The sequence below is a fragment of the Phascolarctos cinereus genome, unplaced genomic scaffold (assembly GCF_003287225.1).
Source record: "Phascolarctos cinereus isolate Bilbo 61053 unplaced genomic scaffold, phaCin_HiC Scaffold_5;HRSCAF=322, whole genome shotgun sequence".
Taxonomy (NCBI): Eukaryota; Metazoa; Chordata; class Mammalia; order Diprotodontia; family Phascolarctidae; genus Phascolarctos; species Phascolarctos cinereus.
This window is the reverse complement of record NW_027555958.1, coordinates 409,032,523-409,052,746: the sequence shown is the minus strand read 5'-3', so window position 1 is coordinate 409,052,746 and position 20,224 is coordinate 409,032,523. Positions and strand designations below refer to the sequence as shown.

Sequence of the window (20,224 nt, the reverse complement as noted above, 5' to 3'; positions counted from 1 at the left end):
TTCTCAGAAGAAACAGAAGAGGATGGATCAAGTACACAAGTGGATGGGTTAGCCTTGGTTGGCAAGGAAAAGGGCCACCTGTTCATCACATACTGGAACAAAGGAGAGAATGTGGATGAGGAAGAAAAGGAAGCTCAGTTAAGTAGATTGCCTCTCATAAATCCCACACAAGTGGTCACTCAAGGAACCGGAGGCCTTCCTCTTACCCTCTAAATATTCATTAGGTACCAACAGTACACCCTACATCACCCTGTCCACCACTTTTTCTGGACCTACATTTATCTGGTAATATCTTTTTTGTTGCTTATCCCGCAGGAGAGGCAGTTTAGCTGATAAAAACACTCCTTGGAGTCAGGAAGAACTGGGTTCAGATGCTTCTTCTAATGCATAACTGGTTGTCACTTCACTTTTCAGTGCCCCAGATATCTTTCTAAGACTATAAGTTACAGATGAGTTGCTGAAAATTCGTACTACATTACCTTTCAAACTCCCCCCCTCCCATGACAGTTCCATGCTTACCATGTATTTCAATCAATAAGCATGTATTAATCACCTACTATGTACTGGGTATATTGCTCTTTGAGTAACACGTGGTTGTGTAGACAGTACTCTTCATTCATTCCCAATCACCCTCTACCCCTTCTACACGTGTGGTCAGCCCAGGCCGCAAACTGCAAGGGGGAAGGAAGAGGCAGTGGCTTGTAGTGGAAATACCTCAGAAAGTCCTTTAAAAAGTCAGAAAGTCCTGCGTTGAAATCCCACCTCTACCTACCTGTGCGACCAGAGACAGGTTGCTGTAGCTCCCAGAGCCTCAGCTTCCCCACCTCTAAAATGGTGATAACACCTACCCCGACCCACAGAGTTGGGAGACTCAGATGATGCTAGTAGGGCTTCAAAGCTCATGAAATATGGAAAGTGCTCTATAAATGCCAAATGTTACTATTAAAATATCAACAATAAAATTACTGATATAACAGTATTATTATTATTACAATCACTAAGGCTTCAAAGTGCACGAAATCTGGAAAGTGCCCCATAAATGCCAAGTATTACTACGATAATATCAGTAATAGAATGACTACTGTAACTATTATTATTACAATTACTAAGGCTGCAAAGCTCATGAGATCTGGAAAGTGCCCCATAAATACCAGGTGTTACTATGATAACGTCGATAATGAATTATTATTATAATCATATGATTATTACTACGGAGGCAGAAGGTGGAAGGGCGTGCTAGGGCCGCCTGGGGGCCGGGGATAACCCGAGACCCGAAGGTGGGACTAGGGTGGGGGTAGGCGGGCGCGGGTGCCCAGCGCGCCGTCCAAGGCACGCAGGAGAACGTGGCCTGAGACTCGCGGCACTCGCGCGGGGAGAGGCAGGTGAAGAAGTAGTGCCACGCAGCGGAAGGAAGGCCCACGAGGACTCCACTGGGGAGGCCGGAGCCGAGAAGGTTAAGCGCGGCTCGGCGCGGAAGAGAAGGAGTTAATGGTTAATGAGCAGCGGGGGCGGGGCTCGGGAGGAGGAGCCCGGGAGCCGCTGGGGGATCCAGCGGGCCCGCCCACGGGAGGCCTGGATGGGGGGGCCGGGGGAAGGAGAAGGGGCGACACCGGCGCTCTCTGATTGGCTTCGAGAGAGGCGTGACGCTAGGACGCTACCATCACCGGGGCCCGCGGAGGGGGAGGGAGGGACGGTGTGGGGACGGCGGGCGCGGGGACCGGGGGCCGGGGATGGCCCGGCTGGGGCTGAGCGCGAGTGGCGGCCGCGGCCGCGGGCGCGGAAGGCGGTGAGCGCGGGCGGGCCTTCCCCGAGGAGGCGAGGTCGCGCCGGGCGAGCGGCCATGGAGCGGGACTAGGGCCGGCGGGGCAGGCAGGTGAGCCGGGGCGGGGTGGGAGGGGCCGGGGCCGCGGGGCGCCGCGACCCCTGCGGCCCTGCCTCGGGACGGGACTTAGGCTGGGAGTGGGGTGGGGTGGGGTGGGGGCGGGGAGAGCCCTACCCCGCTCCGGGGCTGCGCTGGTTGCGTGGCCGCCGTCCCGCCAGGGCGTCATCCCGGACCCCCGGGCGCCCAGGGGCGGCCCCTGGCCTTGACCTCGCCGGTGAGTGGGTGCCCGCGGTGCCCCGACCCGAGCAGGTCCGGGCGGGAGAGGCTCAGCTTCGCGTCAGTGCCGGGACCCACGCCGGGGACCGATGAGTACCGCTGCCCGGCCAGCTGCGGCTCTGGTCAGTTACGAGGAGGGCGTGCTCGGCCCAGCTGGGGGTGCGGGGTGGGGGATGCGCCCGGGCTACTGGAGGTGGGCCGCACCTGAGAATGCTACGGTGCGCCTTGCGAATGACAGAGCCGCTCTTTTTATTTTAGTGGGTTCAGGTTTTTTACTCCCCATCGCCCCTAGAGGCTTTCTGCGCCCCACAGCCCCCCCCCCCCACTTTCCAGTAGAGCATCTTACTGTTATTTTCGCTGGAGGATTTTTTGGTCCCCACTCATGTATCCAGTCACTGTGCCACTTTGCCCCTTCTGGCTGTGGGGCATTAGCTGAAAGCACCTAAAGGCCTGTGGTAGGGATTTTGCAGTCGCATTCCTTTGGTCTGTTTTTTTGTCATGCCAATAGTTTTCAGAGTTAGGCAGAACTTAAAAAAGGAAGGATATAGTAGATGCAAGCACGCATTGCATTTAGGGCGTCCTTTCTGGGTGTGATGGGCCAGTTCCTTTTAGAATAGAAGCAAAAGGTTGCTGCTAAAGATGAATGTAAGGCTATGTCAAGGCAGGGACTGTCTTTTGCCTCTTTTTGCATCCCCAACACTTAGCACAGTGCCTGGTACATAGCAGGTGTTTACTAAGTGCTTTTTGATTGGTCAGTTGACACAGATTGACCCTGTGACCCTAGGAAAGCCTCTCAGTGTCCCCCTCAGGCAACTCTTTAAGAGTATAAATTGGGAAACTGTATGCTCTTACTAAATGTTTATTGCATTGAATAATCTAGGTATAGTTTGCTACATAAATAAATTTCAGGAAGGTGACAAAGGGCAGCATAAAATCATGAGATTATTTAAAAGATAATACCTGCTGTGGCAGAGCCAGCCACATCATTCATTGGATGGGTGAAGAATTTGTGATTTGTGGACATTTAAAAAGATTATTACCATTCTTTTCTAATTCTTAGCTATTGCTCTATAAGGCAGCAGTAACTTCCCTAAGCCTGATGGACTGACTGCAAGTTGGACTTTAAGGCTTACAAAATGCTTTAAAATACATTGTCTCATCACTACAGCCCTCTGGAGAAGATGCTATAGATGATCTCTCACCTTTTTTCAGAGAAGGAAACAGAGGTTTGCCCACAGTCACATATCTAGTAAGTGTGGCAGCTGGAATTTGAATCCAAGCTTCACCTAACCCCAAAGCTAGCACTTAGGAACTTCCACTATAGGAGGCTGCTTCTAAGCAGCATAATCTTGGAAAATTCATTTAAACTCTGAGCTTCAGTTCATTTGTCTAACAAGATGAACTAACTGTGTGGCCTTATCTACCTAAAAAATAATCTTTGAATCTAACCTATTAAGGACAGGGGAGTAATTTCTTTCTTAAATCTTTTATTCTGGGTAAAGAATTCTGTAGGTAAACATGACTGAGGCAGTTAAACTGGTTAAGGATTAATCATATAATAAAATAATACCATGTATTCAAATAGGAACTTGGTTCCAAGTGATTGGCTCCAAACAAATAGATCTGAAAAGCTTCCGTATGGTGAACAAAGTGCTAGATGTAATTAGGACTGCTAGGTTCAGGTCTCAGGACCTTGTGGCCTCTCCAGCCCAAACCTTGGTTTCCTCATTTGTAAAAATGGAAATTGTGATACTTGTACTTCTTTCCTCACAGACTTGTTGAAGGAAAGCACTTTATCTACTGAATAAATCTGTGCTTTGTTATTGCTGTGAATGGTTTATCCTCCCCTACTTTAATCTTAACTCTTTCGGGTGTATAAAGAGAAGTATTAGTCCTGTTTTTTTTTCCAGAAATAAACTGAAGCATGAAGAGGATAATTTATCTGCTCAATCTCCAGTAAGGCCAAGGCAGATTGGAAATAATAGCTCATTTCTGTCTCCTGATGCTTTGCCCACCAGATTAAAATATGGGGAAAATTAAAACCTGCAGACCTAAGGAAGCTGTAGTTAAATGGCAGGATGGCCCACTGGATCTCCTTGGAAGGAGTTCGTGAAGTTGGTTTCATCTTGTGCCCAAAGGCAAAAAGAAATGCCATTTCATGGGCTGCACGGGCATTTGCCTTGGAGTGCTCTAGGCTAAGGTAAGGAAGACAAGAGGAAAGAAAAGAAGACCTAGACCCTCAAAACTGTAGTCAGTCAGCAGTGGGCACATCACTCCCTAGAAAATGCACAGCGGTTAAGGAATAGTAAATAGACCCAAGAGAGTGATCCAGACCTTCAGTCTTCTGACTCTTAAGTAACACACTGCAACAGTCATACATAGGAATAAAAAGGCAACTGTGAAAAGCACAGCTTTCCCTCTGGCTGGTTAAAATGTGACATCAGATTGTTTGGTCTGATTCCCTAGAACTACAAGCATAATGGTTCTGTCTTGAGTTAAATTAAAGACTGAAAAAATATCCCTCTGTCCCAGGGAGGTGGAGGGTTTAAGATAAACACCAACATGTTATTGCTTTTGTTATCAACCTTTGGGGCATCCACTTGTTTTATATTGAGTTTATTCTTGAGCTTATATTCCATGTCTTTTAACAATTGTAGCTCTCTGACATAGCCTTAAAATCTGCTTTTTATGACATAGCCTTAAAATCTGCTTTTTATCTCCTTTGAATTTTGAATCCTTAACTGAAATTCCCTTTGTTTCCTTTGCTCTTAGAACATAGACTTCCTATACTTTGTTGATTTCTTTTTGCTTGTATAAAGCCAAAGCCAGTCTTCAGATCTTGGCTTGAGCTTCCTCTTTTTCTTTCTCTTTAAATAGTTAATTACAATGGTTGTCTTAGTTGATTATTGTCTCAGATTAGGAGCAAGGCAATGTCATTTGTAGCCTAAAGTTCTAGTTGTTAATAACAAAATGGATAGATGCTATTGAAGTGGGATACACTCTCCTTCCTAACACTGGAAGTCAGATCACCTCGTCTTAGAGCCAAGTAGTTGTAAAGACAGAGAAGAGCAAGGCAGCAAGATACATATTCTTGGGTTTTGATACTAATGAACTTGTATCCTTTTGATAACTTCCATAAACCACAGCCACATTTCCCTCTGCAAAATAGGATACAGGAAGGCTGTTCAGTCTAGTGGATAAGAGACTACTAGGTGTGTCTGTCAAAATAACGAATGGATATATTTTCCATACCTACCGTGGAAAGTTTATTGCCAGAGTTTATGTTTTTACAGAGTTTTTGATGTGGCTACTATATGATTGTTAACAAACCTAGCCTAGAAATTTGGGAGCAGTCTTGGTAGCCCTCCTAGGGTGACTGAGTACCTTCTGGTATTAGATAGGTGGGTCCCATTCAACCCTTCCCCATTCTCACACAAGATCTCAGAGTGAAGGGACCCCAGAGGTCTTCTAGTTCAGTCCAGACAGGAAACTACAAAATATCTTGACAATTGATCATTTGAAGACCTTTAATTAGAGTGAAACTCTGCTCCTTACTAAGGCAGTATACTCCACTTCGATAGCTCTAATTGTTAGGATTTTCTTTGCATATGAGGCAGTACTATTCTTTGCAGCTTTTACCCATTGCTTCTACTTCTGCTTCCTTGGGCCAAGTAGGACAAATCTAATCTTGCTTCCACTTTACAGCCCTTAAGATATTTAAATCCAGCTGTCATGACATCTTTCACCCCCTCCCCAAAGTCTTCTCTTTTTCGGGCTAAATATCCCCAAATACTTAAACAAAGCTCCAAGGATGTGAGCCACCTAGGTCTCACACTGGATAGAGCCCTAGGCCTGGAGTCAGGAAGACCTGAATTCAAAGTCAGCCTCAGACACTTACTAGCTGTGTGATCTTGGGCAAATCTTTTAACCATTGTTTGCCTCAGTTTTTTCAACTGTAAAGTGAGGATAATAACAGCATCTACCTCACAGGGTTATTGTGAGGATCAAGTGAGATAATATTTGTAAAGCATTTAGCATCATTCCTGGCACATAGTAAGTAGTATAAAAATGCTAGCTATGATTGGCTAGTATTATTGAGACCCTTTACCCTCCTTTGGTTGCTCTACAACTCGAGTTCTTCCTCAAGTGGGAGGCCCAGAACTGAACACAATACCTTCTGATGAGGCAAGAATACAGCAGAACTCTTAGCTCCCTGGACCTTTAATGCAGTATAAGATTTGCTTTCATTTTCCTAGCTATCAGAATCGCAAAGTCAGCTCCTATTGATCGTATTGCCCACTAAAACACCCAGATCTTTTTCAGACAAACTGCAATCTAGCCATGCCTTCCCCATTTTGTATTTGGGAAGGTTTTTTTATTTTGAACCCACATAAGATTGTTAATTCCTTATTATCCTTCTACATCATTTCTTCCAGAGAAGCAGTATGGTATACCGGAAAAATCATTAGATTTGGTATTAGGGGAGGCCTGGGCTCAAATTTAGCCTCTTGACACTAGCATTGCAAATCTTAAAGCTCTATATAAATGCTAGCTAGCTATTATGTACTCCATTAATATTGCCTGAAATCTCATCTACAGTCATATCATGCTATTGGTTCATAGAATTTGTCTGTTAAAATACCCAGTAACTTATTTTTATGTGTATCTAGATTTACCTTTCCCATATTATGCTTGTATAATTTATTTAACCTCAGTTCAAGACTTTAAATTTATTCCCATTAAATTTCATTTTGTTAGATTTGGCTCATCATTCTAGCCTGTCAGGATGTTTGGGGGTTGGGGGAGGTCCTGATTCTCTCAGCTAATAGAATCTTCCCAAGTACCTGCATCCACAAACTGTGATAAGCATATCTGTGCCTTCTTCAGAATCATTGATAAGAGTGTTGAAAAGAATAGGGCCAAGTTAGCCCTGGCCCTATTAGATCTGTAAGAAACCACAGAAACAGCTTTTCCCAGTTCCAGGAGAACAGCAAGCATCTATCCATACTCTGAATCTGCTTCCATGATTAGTTCTTGATCTATCAAACTAGACAAAGATATTGTGAGAACTTTGTCAGGTGCCTTACTGAACACCAGATACATTGTGTCTATGTTCGCATGCTCTACCAGACATAGTCTTGTCAAAAAAAAAAGAAGAAATAAGGTTCAACTGTCTTGACTTGTTTTTAGAGCACTTAAACTGACTTCTAGTGACCGCCATATCTTTTTCAACGTGTTTAGAAAATCAGCTACTTAATAATCCATTGTAGAATTTTATACAGAATCAATATCAAGCTCATTGGACTGTAGTTTGCAAAATACCTTTCTCCCAGCCTTTAAAAACTAGAAGTTTTTTCTATTCTCCAGTGCCTGGCATTGTACCTTGGGTCTAGTAGGCATTTAAGAAGCTTTTGTTGTGTTGATTTCTAGTGAATAGTTCCCTAGGGAAGGTGTGTATAGGATGACTCATCTGTAGTGCAGTGAAACAGGTGTAGCCTATAAAGGCTCTAAGGGAAACGTGTCAGTTGTTCATTGGGGCCAGTGTCAGTTATTTTAGTTCTACCAATAGTTTAGGAATCAGATGACTCATGATACAATGGAAATGACCTTGGATTTTGAGTCAAAGGACTTGGATTTGAACTCTGGCTCTCTGCCACTCACTACCTCTGGGACTTTAGTCAAGTCACATCGGACTTCAGTATCTTCATCTGTAACATGAGGGGGTTGGAATAGCCAGTGAGTCAGTAAAAATTTATTAAATGTCTGTAACATGCTAGCTCTCAAGGAGCTCATGCTACATCAAGGGTTCTTAACCTCAGTTTAACTTGGTTTTTTAAAAAAAAAATTTTGGTAATTATATTTCAGTATAATTGGTTTCCTTTCTAATCCTATGTATTGTATTTTATGTACTTTAAAACATCATTCTGAGAAGGGGTCTGCCAAAGGGGCCTATGACACTAAAAAGGTTAAGCACCCCTGGACTTAATGAGGCTTAAAGTTCCATCCAGTTCTAACTCAGTAATCTTATGAGTCCCAAAAAGAGACTTAGTGCCAAGTCTATCAGTCATTCAGTCAATAAACATTAAGTACCTACTATATGCCAGGCACTGTGTTGGGTCTTTAGTGAGCCTGTGTAGCTAGCAAAACTTAAAGATAAAGGAGGTAGTTGCAGGAGCCTTAAAGACCTGAATGCTCAGTGAGGACTCATTTGAAAGCTCTGCTTTCTTGAATGTTTTCCTTTCTACAGGTCCTGGAAATATTTAAAAACTAAACTATTGAGTTCAAAAGAAATCCCTGCCCAGGTCTCTTCCCCACCTTTGCTAACCCAGAGCTGGAACCACACATCTTGAGCCATGCACACCTGCCCCCAGGATAATCACTCTTGTGCCTTCTATTTTTGAAGATCACAGAATCATAGAGTCCAAAGAGACCTCAGAAACTATCTAATCCAGCCCATCCCTTGACAAAAATTTCCTTTGGCAGCATTTACTGGCGGTCATTTAGCTTTTGCTTTAAGATTACTAGTAAGAGGGAACCCACCCACTACCACTTCCTCCTAAGGTAGCCCATTCCTCTTTGCAATAGCTCTGATTGTTAGAGAGGTGGTCCCCCCGCCCCCCACTCACACACACATTTCCTGATTCCTAATAACGTCTAATTTTTCTTTGTACCTTCTCAGTATTCCTAGTAGGATCATATTAAGCCACTTGAAGTATATACATGATCTTTTTTTCTTTCTTTCTTTCTTTTTTTTTTGACCCAAACTGTGATCTGGTAAGGAACTCTATGGATGGAGATTAAAATCTACTGTGCAAAAGCAGGTTAAGCAGACAGCCAGTATATGTCAGAGACTGGATTTGAACTCTAGTCTTCCCAACTCTGAGGCAGCTAGATAGCTCAGTGGATAGAGCACTGGATCTGAAGTCAGGAAGACTGTTCAAGTGTGGCCTCAGACACTTGACTTTTTTACCCTGGGCAAGTCTTTTAATCTCTGCCTAAATCGAGAAGGAAATGGCCAACCACTTCAGTATCTTTGCCAAGAAAACCACGTGGACCACTTAGTATGGTCCAGGGGGTCATGAAGAGTCAGACACAACTAAACAACAGCAACAACAACAATTTCCTACCTCCAGTCCAGATGTTTCCGTTATGTCATACTGTCCCTCAAAGAGGATGATATTTGGCAGTTGCTGTAATTTTACAAATATGAACTATTACACTTGTTTATGCACTAAATACCACTTTCATACCTTTCCAAGGGCTGTGAGATCAGAAAGTGCTTTGTAATCCTGAGTGCTTTGTGAGTGAAAAGGTCCATTTCCATACTAGCCCAGAACAATTTATAAAATAAAACTTTTAAGAAGAAATGGTTACATTCTAACAGTAAAATGAATAAAACAGAAATCTTCACTATCTGGCCCATTTAAAGGAGAATGCTTCTTCTGGAGCTTTCAGATGACTGAAACCCATCCACATTGCCTTTTTAGCAGACCTACAGCAGCAACAATTTTATTTCCACCCCCCCCCACCTACCCTCCTACACTCCCCAGCTAAGCCCCAGGAAGAAAGCATTCTTCCTTGTTTCCTATCTAGTCTAAAAGTGGATCTTCATGGTCAGGAAAATTGAGCACTTTTAAGAATAGGACACTTAGAGATTCCTGTATTCTTTTCCTTCTGCCTAAGGGACCAGAATATTTTCCATTAAGGCCTCAGTAACCAGTTCTGCTAAACTCTCCTAACATTGTGATTATTACCATGTTTCATGGACAGTTCTCTGGAGTTTAATATGCAGTTTCCATTTCTTTCTTACTCCAGAGCTTACAGGCTCAATCTGAGTAAATGTTTAAATGAAGAGGAAGACAGTAGGGGAGGTTTAGCCCTGGGACCAATCTGGGTGGGTGCCTGGGAGAATTTGACATTTTGTTCCAATAACTGCAGATGTAATGCTATTCCCAAGGCATTTTAAAAAGCTTTACATCCAAGCTTGTCATTTAGAATACAGAGCAATTCTTTTGAAGACTGGTGGAAGGACTTAGATTTCCACCCACCCGCTTGCTTCCCAAGTGCTTCAGGCAATAATATAGGTAACAGAACAGGCCTGGGCACAGGAAGGGGGAGCAGGCTAGACAGGATGTGGTCATAAGACTCTGCTCTTCCTGTTTGAAAGGAGCCCATCCTAAGACTACCTCCTTTAGGGAGGTAATGCTGATTACAGTCTTATTTACCTATCATCTTCACTGGGGAAGGGGAGAGGAGTAACCGTTTATAAAGTGCCTACAATGTACCAAGCACTTCACAAATCCCACATTTGAGCCTCACAACACCTCTGTTGAGGTTGCTGCTGTTCCTATCCCCATTTTACAGTGGAAGTTGTAAAGCAGACAGGTTGAGTGACTTGCCCAGAGTCACACTGCTGGTAAGGATCTGAGACTGATTTTGAATTCAGATCTTCCTCACTTCAGACCTGCACTACTATGAAGCATGGTGTATCAATTTCTATCACGCAGAAAAGGAAGTTTCTGTTCACGTTTCCAGAAAGATTTTCAACGTATGCATAAATTCAGCTCATTTACTGATTTTCTCTAGTTAATACATTGAATGCTCAGATGTGGGTTGGGGGGGAGTGGTCTAGTGGGGGCAAGAAACAAGGAAGAAAAACTCTAGTGGGGCTTAGACTGGTTGTCTTACTCAGGTGGTAGTGGTTCCTCTCCCTCCCCCCATCCCACTTTCCATTGAAGGTTTCTAATCTTAAGCCTTTGCCCTCAAAAATGGTGCTGGGATGGCAGGGAGTATGTTATAATGGGAGATGGTAATATGCATATATTAGGGACTGATAGAGGCAATAAACATTAAGGCTGTTTGGTGTTATTAACTTGGAAACACAACAAAAGCCCAGTCTCATACAGCTCCTAATTTTACGTTTTTAGTTGCTGTGAGCATAGAAATTAGACATCATCTGAGGAACGTCTTTAGTGATGTTGGAAGTGTAATTGGAAGTCCCTTGATGAAACCTGTGGCCCAGGCTAATAATAATAAAAGAAGGTCAAAATTTATGCTCAAGAGAACACTGCTGTTGCTGCTGCTGCTTAGGAGACATCTGTGTGGTTGGCAGCCCAGACTCTAGGTGACCAATAGGACCTCAAGTTACTGTTCTCATGTTACCTTTGCTGCCTTTAATCACCAATCTGTATTGCTTCTATACAGCCATCGACTTAGGATTTCAGAAGGAAAAACTGATCACAGGCCCCCTTTGCAGAGCTTAAACCTGGGAGCAAAAATACCTTATTTTCTGCTGTTTCTAAAGTTACCATTTGTTCCAACATTTATATTAAAATGTTTTAATAAAATTGCTTTATTACTGCAAGTCTAGTTTCCCTTTGAGTTGAAACTTTGTCCTGAATGCCACAAAGGTGAAACGTCATCCAGTAGTCTAGAACTTAACTGGCCTGTGTTAGTTTCAAGAGTTTTTAGAAGGAAGAAGAGAGCTGGTACACTTGGATTCCATTCACACCTCTGCTGATTACTGCCTGTGTGACCTTGGCAAGCCCTTTAGCCTTCCTGAGCCAAAGGAGGGGGCTGGGCTAGATGGCCCCTAAGGTATCTGCCAATTCTAGATCTGTGGGACTAGAGAGTGGTATGTGAAGGAGATCAAGCAGATTCCTCTAGGAGGAAGGGGATTGGCAACAGTGGCTGCCCAGCTTTAATTTACTTTGAGCCTGATATGAGAGGTGGCAATAGAATGCTTTCTGAATGCTTCTCTGAAATAAGAATATGTTGTACCCCTAAAAGGGTCCAAAATAGTGAGAAACATGGTGCCTTTGTGTTTACACTAACTAGAACATGTTTAGAGAATGAAATCAATGCACAGCTAGCATTCTGAGCTCCTTATTGGATACCCCTACAACCTTACTCAGTGCACAAAATTCACCACCACTAACCTGGGTACCATTGGTTCCTCAAATATTTTGGCTCAACTTTCTCTCTGAGGGAGCAGCTGCTACTCTGCTAGAAGAAAATATCTTCTGGAACTCATGTCTGTATTTTCTTCAAAAAGAAATGCTCATCTGATTCCATTTTGTCAGAATAGGTGTTTGGAGAATGGTGGAAGGGGGCTAAATTGAGTCAGCACTTGGAAGCAGTTGAAATCACATTTTTAACCCCTTATTAAATACTAACAAGAGGCAGCAGAGTGTAGTTGATAGAGAGCCGGCCTTGGAACCAAGGAAGATCTGGGTTCAAGTCCCCACCCCTACCCCAAACACACAACTGGCAGTCACTTTACCTTTCAATGCTCAAGGCCACAGGTATCAAACATGCAGCCCTTGAAAGCTGCCTACATAATTGTGTACGTTGTAAAGTGCAGAAAAATTGCGGTTTTTAAAACGGTATTTGATCAAAGGCTCAGTAGGGAGCCACTGAAGTTGATTGAGTAGGACAGTGATGTGGTCAGACCTGTGTTTAGGAAAATTGCTTTAGCAAGCTGTGCAAAACAGCACCCAGTGTGGCCCAAACCAGATGGAAATGTTATTGGGAAATAAGTAGTAAAATAAATAAAAATATGATAAAACATAGATAACATTAATTTTAAAGTTAAGTCAATTTGTGGCCCACAGGGACTCTTCTGTGTGTATTAGTGGCCCTTCTTTCTATCCACGTTTTGAGTTTGACATCTCTGATGTGAAAGATAGCTCAGAGAGAAGAGGTTTGTGGCAGGGAGAAGCAGAGGAGGCACTCGTACTAGTCCAGGTGAGAGGTGATCCTAGCTTGAGCTGCTGTGATGCCCATGTGACCTATGTAAGCTGTTGTGGGGGCAGCTAGGTGGTGCAGTGGATAGAGCACTGGCCCTGAAGTCAGGAGGACCTGAGTTCAAATCCCACCTTAGACCAAACACTTGACACTTACTAACTGCGTGACCCTGGGCAAGTCACTTAACCCCAACTACCTCCCAAAAAAAAAAGAGTTGTGGAGGTAGAAATAACAAATTTAGCACCTGATTCGCTGTGCAGAATGAGGAGCTGAGGCTGGGAACCTGGGTAACTAGAAATAATATGATGTCTTCACCAATAATAGGGCAGTTCAAAAGAGGGCTGGGTAGAATAATGTGATAAAAGCTGCAGCCAGTCAAACCCTCCATGCCTGCTAATCCTGTAGGACTCATGTGTGTGCCAGTGAAAATGCAAAGAGGACAGGCAGGGTTCTTCCCTGTCACTATCCTCAGTCACTATTCCAGAGTACAGGGCCTGCTTTGAGGGTCCCTACCCCACCATAGGATGTTCTGGAGGAATGAGAAGTAGCTATGCTAAGAGGAAGAGAAATTTCCCAGTGGCACCTGTGCAGTTGCCATGGGTGCCCATATAGTGGTTGAAGTTATAACTTCTGAGGGACCCATATCCTCTGATAGGCAGAGGGATGGGTGGTGTGGGTGAAGTCTGGACGATATGGATAGGTATGGTCGTGTTGGAAACGAGCTTTATAATTGTCTCTCATGGAGTGGGTGGGGTATGACCCATTTTCACACGCTTTGATTGGTTGATCACATCAGACCGTAGTCCCAACTAGTGAGATTGCAACTCAGTAGTGTGACCTTGCAACTCAGTAGTGTGACGTTGTCAGCACAGTAGTCCTCCAGCTATGGGCTGATCAGGGGTAGCCCATGGAATTGAATCAGACCAGGAATTAAGATCCAGTAGTTACTGTCATTGACTAAGATGGTTTCAGTACCCAAAAGTGGAGTCTGTGTCTGTCATCTGGCTGTGAACATGCTAAGATTAATAACAAATTAATATGAAAACAATGTTTAATCCTCAGTACTTTGTACTTGCCCTCTCCAGCTAAATCCTGAAATGACTAAAACTGACAATCATTTAAAATCATATGATGTGCATTCTTATCATAGTTTAGTGGCTGTTTACAATGCCAAATAGATTGAGTGCATTCATTTATGAAAGGTCTTATGTATTTTTAAAAACAAGCAAAGGTACTATTATAATTCAGTGTTCTTGATTTGTAGCCTTCTAAGAAATTGGTTTTCAGTGACAATGTAATATATCTCTTCCTATTGTTCCTTTTTGCATTGGAAAGAATCTTAAGGTGTGTGTTATAGATATTTAATTACTGGAGAATTATGTCCTTAAATAGTGTTATTTCCTTTATTTAAAAAGTTAGCCAGACCAAGAGTGTTTTTGTATTAATCGTACTTCAGAAAATATTGAAGGATTGATCTAAATGTATTCTTCCTTCTTCACTCCGCCAGCCTCCCATCCCCACAATGGAAAAGCAAACTTTGCAGGTCCTCTTGTGCCCAGCCTGTTACCTTATCTTTGTTTCAGAGGCCCCCAGGCCAAGTCTGTGAGTGCTCAAGAAACAGCAGCAGCAGGTTTGGTTCTGAAATTTCTAGAGGTGCTTTGTGCTGATGTGGTTTCAAGGGTTGTTTTGCAAATAATTGAACTGTTACAATTGTTCAAGATGGTGATGGAACTAGCGGAAAAACCTTTCTGAAATCTGGTCTCCGTGGCATTGCCTTGATCTTTCTTCTGTCAGTAATCACAGGCAGCTCGTTTTATTGGATTTCACACTAAACTTGTTATAGTCACAGTCACATTTTAGATGTACTTGAATTGCCTTTGACTATTTCAGCTAATAGTGTCATATACTTTCCATGTAATGGTGAAGAAACAAAACAGGTGGCTGGGGATAATTAGAATTGGAATTTAGCTCTCACCTTCAGTTCTCCTGACTTAAAAAAAAGAAAAAGGAAGAGTGTGTTAATCACTGAATAACCTGCGCAGCTGCTAGCTCACCAGTTGTGCTTCTGCTTAGAATTAAGGGAGTAGTCCCAAACTTTGGGCTGGAGTGACTTTATTTGAACAGTTTATCACTCTCCTTTGTATTGCGTTCACTTTCTTTGATGAATGGTCTTAACTATTAAATGTGCTTGGAAAGAGTCTGTGATCTGTGCTCCAGTTCTACTGCAGAAGCCATGGCAGAGTATGAATGCTTTTACATATCCAGTTAGAATGGAAAGAAATTTGACTCAGTATTAGGATGAAATTGATTCATAAGCTTTTTATTCTGTTGTGAGCTCTTAAGTATAAAAAGTTCACATAATAATTCCTGCTCAGAATGTTATTTTCTTTTTTTTCTTTTTTTTTTTTTTGCTTAGGCAATCGGGGTTAAGTGACTTGCCCAGGGTCACACAGCTAGTAAGTGTCAAGTGTCTGAGGTTGGATTTGAACCCAGGTCCTCCTGACTCCAAAGGCAGAGCTCTATCCACTGCGCCACCTAGCTGCCCCAGAATGTTATTTTCAATCCAAAGAAAAAAATATTTCATTATATGACAGTTTTGTCTGTTATTTTTATCACCAGTTCATACCAATGGCCTGATGGTGCTGTCCTATCAGTTAGCATTAGCTTTCTGGTCATGTTCTGCTAATAGCCAGATGGTGTAGGAATATGTTTTTCCTTCACCTAATTTAAATGGAGTTGATTATCCATATATTACAGGGACTTTAATTTTGGAGAATAATTAGTGGAGACTGATTAGGAAGATATAGCTAGGAATCTTGTTTAAATACATGAGCATTGATCTTGAAACATGTGGGATTGCTTACAATTTGGATTTTTGGTTAAGATGCTATTCTCCTTTCTTATTTGATTTTTGTTAGTTTACACTAAATTCTTGGCTGTCTGGGTCATTTAGAAAGCATTTGTAGAATGTATAAGGTAAAAACAAAATGTTGATGAGTTTCATTTTACGTCTTAATGATGGATTTCAAGTCTTGCCTTTCATACATACTTACTGTGTGACTGGATCACTTAAGCTCTCAGTGACCAAGACAATTCCCTAAAACAAAATTACAGAGGAATAATCAATCTGTATTAGAGGAGAGAGTTTCTACACCAATTAATCACACTCTGGGTTCCTGTCTCCCCTCACCACCACCCACAGTGATATTCTTTGGTCTAATAACTTTCTTCTTCCTGCCACTATTTTGATTTTCAACTTTATTATGTATTTGTAGAAGATCAATAACTGTATTATGTGTATATGTAATATTACAAATACTGAATTGTTTTTAAGCATAAATCCTCTGACTGTACATAAAAAGGTTTAGAATTAGATTAGAATTTTTACTAATTAGAACTAATTTAAGCCAAATACTTAACCAGTGAGCCAAATTCATTTAAAATTATTGCCTTTCGGAAGATTGGAGTAAATCATTTGCCTGGAGTTGTACCAGAGATAGATGCAGGTCTGCCAATTAACTTTAACCAAAGGTTTTGTATTTTGACTTGCAGGAATCCTAGGAGATGCTTTAGTGATGGGATGGACTAGTTCAAATGATAGTTATGCACTCGCCACATTAATTGCCACGTTCTCACCCTGACCAAAGAGAGAGCCTGGGCTGGGGGAGAAGGGAAGACGGTCGCCATGAAGCTGAAACAGCGAGCTGTCCTGCTGGTCATCCTCCTCGTCATCTTTATCTTTACAAAAGTATTCCTTATTGACAACTTGGACACATCAGCTGCTAACCGTGAGGACCAGCGGGCTTTTCACCGAATGATGGCCAGCCTGCGAGTGGAGCTGGATCCTCGCCTGGAGCACACATTGCAGTCTCCTTGGGAGATTGCTGCTCAGTGGGTAGTTCCACGGGAAGTGTACCCAGAAGAGACCCCCGAGCTAGGAGCCATCATGCATGCCATGGCCACCAAGAAGATCATTAAGGCTGATGTGGGTTACAAGGGTACTCAGCTTAAAGCCTTGCTGATACTTGAAGGGGGACAGAAAGTTGTCTTCAAACCTAAGCGGTGAGTCTTCTTCCAGGCCACATGAGGAACCCAGTTGTTGCACCATATCTAAGCCATGCATCTGTGAATGTGGCAAGCTCTCTTCACCTCACTTTCTTCATTTCTAAAAGGAAAGCTTTGGACTAGGCAACCTAAGACCCCTTCTAAGCTTTTAACACTCGAGGGTCCTGGGGTTTTCTCTCCCATTTTAAGGGAAAAGCTAAGCCATGCAGCTAGCTACTCGAGTGACTTACCAAGCTATACGATAACACTAAGATAAATAAAAAACTTAAATAATAAATATGACAACATAAATATTAAATGTAAGATAAAACTGATAAAAATTGAGATGTGGAAAGGTTGACAGTGACACCTTCTGGCTAATATTGGGAATAACAAGAATGATTTCCAAGGACGTTTATGGCTTTATTAACCAGAGCTTATGGCCTTGCCATAAAATAGTATATAGTTAAAGGGGACATATTTGTCACTGTGTGTGAACTTGAACTATGGCTAGTTCCTAATTGGTGTGAGTCATGAACCTCCTGAAGTGGTCCCATGTGTTTGAATTCACACTAGTCAAAGATAATGATGTGAAATATGGTCTTTGGTTCCAACCCAATGGAAAACTACAGTTCAGATAATGGGACTATTGTAGGGAATTCATTATTCACAGTATTAGAGACCTAGCTGTAGTATGGGATGCTGAGGTATGTATGTGCTTTTTTTACCAGTAACACCAGTGAAATCCCTCAAAATCTGTGGGATCCTCAAAGTACTTTCTAATATTGAGGACACTTTCCAATTCCATGGTGCTAGCTTTTGAGAGAAGCGTGATGGATATTTCTTTGTATTCTGCAGTTTGAAAGGAGGGGCTATAGGAGCAAAGGAACATTACGGAGCATTAAATCTGATCCCTCTGTCAGGTAGACACAATGCAGCTGAAGGACATTATGGAAGGCCCCTGCTCCTCCAGCAGCTGGGGAGTGCAGAGTACAGGAAGGAGATCACTGAGAGGCGAAGGGATGGGAGCTGGCATTTCAAGGTGTGTGTTTGGCAGCTAGTGAGGATAAAAAGGAAAATGACACCCAACTAAGAAACTTTGGAGCTGGAAGGGAAGCTTAGAGATCATCTGATACAATCCTCCCATTTTATAGATGAGTAAACCAAGACCCAGAGAAATCCAGTTAGTTCCTTTTCTACTTGACTATGCAGGGAAAAATACAAATATATATATATATATATATATAAAATTTGTTTGTCTCTGTAATATAGGAACTCCTCCAAAGTTACTAAGCAGGTACTTGCAAAGCCAGTGGGCTGAGCTTATAGTCTAAGAGACTGTGCTGAAGAGGGTCTATGAAAAATGAAATTATATGTTGAGGAAAGGAGACAAGTGGGTTGCATACGTTCAGACAAGAGGGGATGGCCAAATGGAAGACACTGTGCCAACCTTTCCACGTCTCGTGTAGATTTTGAGAGTAAGATGCAGTATGAGTGAAGACTTGCGATAATAAGATATGAATTTACCTGGGAGGAGAAGAGAAAACAAATTAGTGATTAGGAGAGATAGCAGTAGGTTTAACATGCACTGGTGGATCAAACCCAAAGGCTGGGCAAGACCCTGCCTTCTTGTGATCTTTTAAATGCCCAAGTCAAGATCCATAACGCACCTTTGGACCCTAACTACAGCAGCACTCCTGTTTCAACTAATCCTTCCTACATGTTATAGTCAAATTAATCCTCCCCAAACACCAACTAATCTCTCTACTACCCCTACTCAGAAGATTTCAGTGACTCTGATTAATCAGAGCAGCTAAGTGGTGCAGTGGATAGAGCACTAAGCCTGCAATCAGGAAAACCTGAATTAAAATCCAGCCTCAGAAACTTAGTAGCTGTGTGACCACGGGCAAGTCATTTAACCTCTGTTTGCCTAAGTTTCTTCATCTGTGAACTGGAAATAATAATAGTACCTACTTTCAGGGTTGTTGTGAGGATTAAATGAGATAATATTTGCAAATTGCTTAGCACAGAGCCCGGTATGTATTAGGCATTATATAAATGCTAGTTGTTATTCATTTCAGAACAGACTATAATATAGTCCCCCCTCACCCAACCTTTATTTTTTCCCCCGAACATAGTGGGCCTGCTCCCACTGCTAAACCTCTGCCTTCCTGCACAGGCAGGATGGTTTGCTACTAATTTGGAAAACTGAGCACCAATTGGCTCTTAATTAGGTGGGTCTCCATGTACAGAAGATTTGGTGAGCTAAGGAAAGTAGAGGCTTGTGTAAGTGCTTGTAGACTTTGGTTGCAGTCCTTGAACAGCCAGTAAATTGTCATTCTTGACCCCTAGTGCTTCATAAACTGGTTCATCCCTGTTGTAAGAGCAGATTAATGGTCTGAATTAGGCTCTGATGTTCTTTCCCAGAAGGATGAGGGTAATGTAGTGGCAGTTCTGGAATGAACTCTGCTGTCCTGTCAGTGACTTAAGATGAATAACTCTGGGCTGAGAGGATTGGGGCCTTCAGCACCATCACACAAAGAAGCCTGTCTCTCTTTAGGTCACCGGTGATGGTGCTGTATAACTCTATTTGGAGGGCTAGGTTCCTGATTTCCTGATGTTCTAGCAGTAGAACAAGTATAAGGAGTCTGTTTGTTAAAGGCAGAATATCAAAACACAGCCCCCCTTTTTTCTCAGGCATTGCCTTAACTATAAGAGGAGCTTTCTGAGTTTCTGAATCCACAGCAGTGAAGCAGTGATTCTCTGTAAGCACTAATGGTAGCCATGGAAGGTGGTGTGGTATAGTGGATGGGGAGCTGGAATGGATGGGGAGCTGGAATGAAAGCAAAAAGGCCTGAGTTCAAGTCCTGCCTTTGATACACTCTGGGCAAGTGACCCAGAGCAAGTCACTTAGTCATGGTCAGTGCTCAAGGCAATTCATGAAGATGAGAAAGTGCTGGCCTGCACTGGTAGGGGGAGTTTCCTGACCTGGGAGTTGGACCTACCAATGAAATCACAGGCCCAAGTCCTGATTCTTGTTCCATAATTGTAGCTGTACTATAGAAGGAAGCCACTAGGAGGTGGTTCAGAATTGGGATATGGTCCGTGTTTGGGGCAAAGAGAGAAAATGTCACAATATTTGGTTGCTTCCATCCTTCCCACCCAAGCCTACCCAAGTGGATTTTTAGTAGGAGTTTACACTTCAGGCAACTTTAGAAGAGTCAGAGAGCTCTCTGATGTTTCATCAAAAGAAACGCACTGTAGCTCCCAGCATGCCTTCCTGTGGTTGGTTAGAGCTCTGCTCAGTGAAGTATTCTGGCTGTGGTCCCTCTCCCC

At 42.8% G+C, this 20,224-nt stretch overlaps 1 protein-coding gene across 2 annotated transcripts in view; it reads left to right on the top strand.

Moving 5' to 3' along the window:
- Positions 1–1,720: 1,720 nt before the first annotated feature.
- The window catches only part of FAM20B (FAM20B glycosaminoglycan xylosylkinase), a 40,047-nt gene continuing 21,543 nt past the window's right edge, over positions 1,721–20,224 (top strand). The window contains exons 1-2 of one of the 2 annotated variants that reach the window (XM_020984313.2): positions 1,721–1,873; positions 16,397–16,906. In XM_020984313.2, coding sequence (XP_020839972.1) covers positions 16,530–16,906 — 377 coding nt within the window. In that variant the 5' untranslated portion in view covers positions 1,721–1,873; positions 16,397–16,529. Of the gene's footprint in view, positions 1,874–2,015; positions 2,221–16,396; positions 16,907–20,224 lie in introns of those variants that run through there. The other variant, XM_020984314.2, reaches the window with a different exon arrangement.